Here is a 6,595-nt window from a genome sequence, read left to right as displayed (position 1 = left end):
TGAGGATGTGAAATTTATTCAGTGATATCTCTAATTGCTAATTACAGATTGCTCAAAACCGCCTTGGTTTGTTATCTGGTGGTAAAGCAGGCCTGGATGAGTTGGAAGAAGGCCCTAGACGTGAATAGGATCCAGTACCACTAGTAATGGCTTGGTATGCAGAATCATCCTCCTCTTTTCCTGACAGGACGGCATTTCGTAAGTTGGGCATTTCTGCAAAGGGCAAGTAAGCTTCACCTGAAACCATTCCAATAATAAAATAAAATTAGGAGACACAAACAGTTAAGGGATAATGATATGAGCCCGTGCCTGAGCTGGGAATTCTCACATACCGGCAGTGTAAATGAGAGGTTTGTGTGCCTACTAACCAAGTATTTGTGAGGATTCAGTTTAATGGTTAGGAAGTTGTAGGATTTTGACATTCACATTTGCAACTTGCACTGCTGATGGGCGTGGCCCCCTGTGACAGCACGGACTGTAAAATTATATTGAATGTATCTTCAAAACAAGCAGTTACACTTGGTGACTAATGTTGTAGGCAACAGCAGGAAACAAAACATCAGAGGAAACATATATATTTTGCAATTATACTGTGGCGTGTCACTGCACAAACACTGCAGAAGAATACAAGAAATAAGACGAGTTGGCCATTCAGACTTTTGAGTCTGTTTCACCGTTCAATACCCTGCAGCATAATTTCTAGGCTATAGGAAGGAATAAGGTTTGGTCACTGGATGAGTTCTCACCTCCACTGGGCTACTTGGAAGACCATCCCAGTACGAACCACTCTTGAACTGAATTATTGTTTCCTGGGAGCAGTCCTGAATTTACCTTATACCAGAATGTGGCTGGTCTTGACGTCCTGATCCAAATTAAAATAGTTTTTGGGGTTATTATAACCTATATGAGAGCCACGGGACTGCGCTGATTAGGCTCCCCATGATTCTTGAGGACTTCTTGAGAATTCTTGGGGCAACACGGTAGCATGGTGGTTAGCATAAATGCTTCACAGCTCCAGGGTCCCAGGTTCGATTCCCGGCCGGGTCACTGTCTGTGTGGAGTCTGCACGTCCTCCCCGTGTGTGCGTGGGTTTCCTCCGGGTGCTCCGGTTTCCTCCCACAGTCCAAAGATGTGCGGGTTAGGTGGATTGGCCATGCTAAATTGCCCGTAGTGTCCTAAAAAAAAGTAAGGTTAAGGGGGGGGTTGTTGGGTTACGGGTATAGGGTGGATACGTGGGTTTGAGTAGGGTGATCATTGCTCGGCACAACATCGAGGGCTGAAGGGCCTGTTCTGTGCTGTACTGTTCTATGTTCTATGAGCTGCCACGCTGAGTGCGTGGAGCTCCCTCATTAGCGGGGGGCAAACTTGGACATAAAAACCCAGCCCGGGTGTGGGCCGATTGCAGGAGCCCTTTGGGGATTCAATAAACCTTTGTTTCCTTTACACTCCCATGTGATCGCTTCACTGGATCCAACACTAGTGACGAGATAAAGTGGTGTTGCAGATGGCACCATTTCCGCAGTGCTCAGCTGCCTGTCTGTAAACCCCTGGAAGTTGTTTCATCATCCACCAATATGCCACACTTTGGGAAGCTTGAGGCATTTGAAGCAGATACCAACGACTGGTTGCAGTATATTGAACGCATGCACTATTTTTTTTGGAGTGAACGGCATCGTCAGGATGAATACCAAACCGTTTCCCTGTTAATAGCCTGTGGTGTGCCCACCTTCAGCATCAGTTAAAAACCTGACATACACCACCCCCCAGACTCAAGGTCATTCGCAGATTTGTCGCCCTGATGGGGGAGGACTTCAACCCCAGTCTGTCCGTTATTGTCGAGCCCTACCGTTTTAATACGGCTGAGCGTACCCCTGGTATCAGAATTTTTGACACGCCCCCGGAAGCTCCCAGAGTTTTGCGAATATGGGGCCACTCTTTCAGAGGTGTTATGGGACTGACTGGTCTGTGGTATCCGTAATGCGGCGTCTCAGCGGAAACTTCTCACTGAGCCCTAACTGGACCAAAAAGGGCCGTAGAGATAGCCCTATTGCAGGAAAGCGCAGAGCAGGGTGTGCAAGAGTTGCAGGGGACGGAGGTCCTCAGTCTGGGCCATGGTTCCTCTCAGAGAGCGACACCCTCTCGACTAGGCAATCCTGGCCCCTAACCCTGGACAACTCCACAGCGGGAGTTGGACCATTCCCCCGGATGCTGGGGGCTGGACGGGACCCCTCCCCCAATCCTTTTTTAAAATAAATTTAGAGTACCCAATTCTTTTTTTCCAATTAAGGGCCAATTTAGCGAGGCCAATCCACCTGCCCTGCACATCTTTATGGGTTGTGGGGGTGAGACCCACGCAGACACGGGGATAATGGGCAAACTCCACATGGACAGTAACCTGGGGCTGGTATTGAACCCGGGGCCTTGGGGCCATGAGGCAGCAGTGCTAACCACCTCCCCCTCCTCCCCTGAACCTGATGAGACCTGATCCTTGTTATTGCAGGGCGTGCAGTCGGCATGGCTGCAGAGAGCGATGTTCGCAGGATGGCCGGACCAGCTGTCACCCCGCCAAGCTTTTGTTTCATGGAGGAAGCCGAGGACAATTGTCCGCAACTGAACTGCTTTTCCTCAGCTAAGGTTGCGGCCATTAGGACCATTGTCCGTGTCAACGATCATCCGATCCAAATGGAATTAGACACAGGTGCTGCCGCCCTGGCCATCAGTAAGGACACTGCGACAGAATTCAGATGGTGTTTCAGCCTCTATCGTTGCAGGATACCGATGCCCTGTTTCCCACTTACATTGGGGAGACACTGTCGATCGCTGGAGCTACAAAGGTCCCGGTTTGTCCACAGGCAGCAGACTGTTTGCTCACCCCTGGTCATGGTATGAGGCACGTTTGCTTGGCAGAGATTGGTTGCAGCGCTTCCGCCTCGATTGGCAGCAGGGTTTGTGATAAGCACGAGGTGCTCGCAATGTACCCTGCGGTATTCAAAGCCGGACTGGGCACTATCCACATATGGATCCTGAAGCTCAGCCGAGGTACTTCTGTGCTCGCCTGTTTCCATACATGCTGCGGCCTAAAGTGATCGCAGAGTTTGACCGTCTTGAAGGATTGGGCATTATCCACCTTGTGAAGGTCGCCGATTGGGCAGGGCCAGTTGTCCCTGTCTTGAAGCCAGATGGCACCATGTGCCTTGTACTGCCTATAAGATGACCGTGAACCAGGCCTCCAAGCTAGACCATTACCACATGTCAAGTATTGAGGACCTTCACGCAAAACCCAGTGGGGTACACCCGTTCATCAAGCTCGATATGTGCCATGCATATCTCCAGTGAGTTTAGATTAATCTGTGGACAGACTAGCAGTTTCTGGGCAAAACAGTTCATTTAAAGATTTGACTGGGGCCTGACCAGACAAGCAGCTGTTCTCAAGACAGTGAGTTAAAGGTTTGCCTGTGTGCAGGACTGGAGCAGTGTCTCAGGCTGGCAGTTTAAACAGTAGGTTGAGATAGACAAGAATCTGCAGCTGGTTCCTGAAGAATCTTTCTCTCTCTCTACAAGTTGTTTATCCAAGGCATCTTTTTACAGCAAGATTTCCTGGTTTGGCTAACTGTACTTAAAAGTGGAATTTTACCTGCGATGGGTTTTGCTTGAATGGAGATAAAAGATAGCAGTTAGGAGTGTTTCATTGCATTGTTAAGCAATTTTAATGGGTAATTAATTATAAGCTATTTTTCTTTATGATGCTAGAGTTAGTAACACTATGTTAGTAATAAAGTTTGTTTTAATACACCATAACCCTGTTATAACCCATTGACATGTGATAATGGTTTAGCTTGGAGGCCCTGGAATCACACTTGGAATCATAGAATTTCCAGTGCAGAAGGAGGCCATTCGGCCCACCGAGTCTGCACCAGCTCTTGGAAAGAGCACCCTACTCAAGGTCCACACCTCCACCCTATCCCCATAACCCAGTAACCCCACCCAACACTAAGGGCAATTTTGGAAACTAAGGGCAATTTAGCAATATCCTTTCCTCACATTCTGACAAATTAAATCAAATATTGGGGTTTCTGTCCAGTATCTTAGCAACTGCTGGTGTTTGATCCGGGATTGAAATAGAAGACAATGAATTTGACAGTTTAACTTGCTTTGATTGTGATCAAAGGTATCTTTGTACTATTGATCAATTCAATAAACTGTGCCAAATTAATCCAGTATGAATTATTGTTTTATGAATTGTGTTTTTATTTGCATATTTCAAAATGGCACCATGCACACCCATACAAGCAGTTCACAATTTATTCTTGTCATTTAAGTCAACCTGTTCTGACTTCCGGTGGCGGTATATGTGCGGCATGTAGGAGGAGATCGTGCACTAGGTAGCTCCCACCAGGGGACTTGTTTTTTGACCCATTTTGCCTGGTTCTGGGGTTTTTTTGGTGGTCAAACTCTTCCCATAAGAAAGTAGAGGGGTCCTAGTGAGGAAATATGTCAAAAAGACTACAACTAAGAAGTCTGCGGGTGGAAATTCTTCAACTGACTTGGAGACTTTACGGCGCATTTCAGGAGGGAAGATGGTGGCGGCAGTTCCGGTAGTTGCGGCCGCCCCAATCATGGTAGACATGTTAACCGGGCTACTCGCTGCTGAATTTGAAAAGCAGTTTGATAGACAATGAGAGCGATGTTTAATACTCTCCATAAATCGATTGAGGAGACGCTGGGTCCTGTCTGCGAAAATTTGGAGAGGATTTTGGAAGCTGTGAAGGAACATGGCGAAGTATTGAAGGGGGTGGAGGTGGCTCTGTCGAGGCACAGCGACCAAATTTTCTCGCTTGAGGCCGAGATCTCAGTGGTGGCTGAGAAGAATAAGAATCTGAGGGCAAAGGTAGATGACCTGGAAAATTGTTCGAGGAGACAAAACCTCAATCATGGGGTTGCCGGAGGGTGTGGAGGGCCCGAGTCCAATGCGTATTTTTTGCAGATGTTCGGTAAGATGGTGGGAGAGGGTGTACTGAGTTGGACTGGGCCTATCAAACACTCCGGCAGACGCCACGGGCAAATGAGCCCTCCATGAGTGGTTGTAGTCAGATTTCACAGCTTCCAGGAGAAGGAGCGGGTCCTGAAGTGGGCCAAGGAGAATTGTAACCTGGGATGGGAAGGAAGCCACATCACAATCTACCAGGATGTCGCTGTTGGGCTGACGAAGAAGCGGGCGACCGTTAATAAGGCCAAAGTGGCTATATACAAGAGTGGAGTGAGGTTTGGAGTGTAGGCTGAAATCATTGGCACTCTCAGGGGACGATGAAGATATTTTTTAGCATTTATGGAGGTTGTGTGTTACGTTCGGGTCAAAGGACTATTACTTTGATACTTCGGAGTAGGCAGGAGCTTTTGTTACAGAGCATGGACTGGGGACAAGTTAAATGAGCTGTCTGTGGACTTGTTATGGTTGTTTATGGGAAGAGATAGTGGAGGGTTTGAAGGCCATGCAATCGGGTAAAGCCCTGGGCCGGACGGGTACCCAGTGGAGTTTTATAAAAAGTTCTCTGGGACATTGGGGCCGGTGTTGATGAGGATGTTCAATGAGGCAAGGGAAAGAGGGGCGCTGGCCCCGACGATGTCACAGACCACGATTTCGCTGATTCCGAAGCGGGACAAGAACCCGGAGCTGTGTGGGTTCTACCGGCCGATATCCCTGTTGAATGTGGACGGCTAACTGCTGGCCAAAACTTTGTCCTCAAGAATTGAGGATTGTGTTCTGGACGTTATTGGGGAGGACCAGAAGGGGTTTGTTAAGGGTAGGCAGTTGGTGGCCAATGTAAGAAGGTTGTTAAACATGATCATGATGCCCCCGGAAGGCAGGGAGGTGGAGGTAGTGATCGCAGTGAATGCAGAAAAGGCTTTTGATCGGGTAGAATGGGATTATCTGTGGGAGGTACTGGGACGGTTCGGATTTGGGTGGGGTTTTATTGACTGGGTCAGGTTGCTGCATCAGGCTCCTGTGGCAAGCGTACGGACGAATAGGACAACATCGGACTATTTTAGACTGCACCGGGGGACAAGACAGGAATGCCCCCTCTCCCCACAGATGTTCGCGCTAGCTATAGAGCCGTTGGCAATTGCTCTGAGAGCCTCAATGGGCTAGAAGGGGCTGGTCTGGGGGAGGGGGGGGGGGGTGAAGTTTGGTTTAGCGAGGGGAAACAAATTCAGGTCTCTGCAGGTGCAGGACTTCCTACGTAAACAGGTGTCAACTTTCCCGCTCCTATCGCTAAGGGGGATTCAGGACGGGATTGTTTCCAGAGGGTGGGAAGGAGAAGGGAGCGTCTCTGACATTTACAAGGAACTTATGGGGTCAGAGGAGACGCAGACCGAGGAGCTGAAGCACAAGTGGGAGGAGGAGCTGGGAGGAGAGATAGAGGATGGTCTATGGGCGGACGCGTTGAGTAGAGTCAACGCATCCGCAACATGTGCCAGGCTTAACCTGATACAATTCAAGGTTGTTCATCGGGATCACATGACAGTGGCCCGGATGAGCAGATTCTTTGGGGTGGAAGACAGGTGTGCAAAATGTGCTGGAGGACCAGCGAACCAT

The 6,595-nt window shown here is 48.9% G+C and overlaps 1 protein-coding gene across 2 annotated transcripts in view; it reads right to left on the bottom strand.

Moving 5' to 3' along the window:
- Nucleotides 1-6,595, bottom strand: part of LOC119962731 (protein FAM221B-like) — a 78,240-nt gene continuing 71,645 nt past the window's right edge. For both annotated transcript variants that reach the window (XM_038790720.1, XM_038790719.1), the window contains one exon: nucleotides 1-237. In XM_038790720.1, coding sequence (XP_038646648.1) covers nucleotides 53-237 — 185 coding nt within the window. In that variant the 3' untranslated portion in view covers nucleotides 1-52. The remainder of the gene's footprint in view (nucleotides 238-6,595) is intronic.

The sequence above is a fragment of the Scyliorhinus canicula genome, chromosome 3, assembly GCF_902713615.1.
Source record: "Scyliorhinus canicula chromosome 3, sScyCan1.1, whole genome shotgun sequence".
Taxonomy (NCBI): domain Eukaryota; kingdom Metazoa; phylum Chordata; class Chondrichthyes; order Carcharhiniformes; family Scyliorhinidae; genus Scyliorhinus; species Scyliorhinus canicula.
This window is presented reverse-complemented; position numbering and strand designations above follow the sequence as displayed.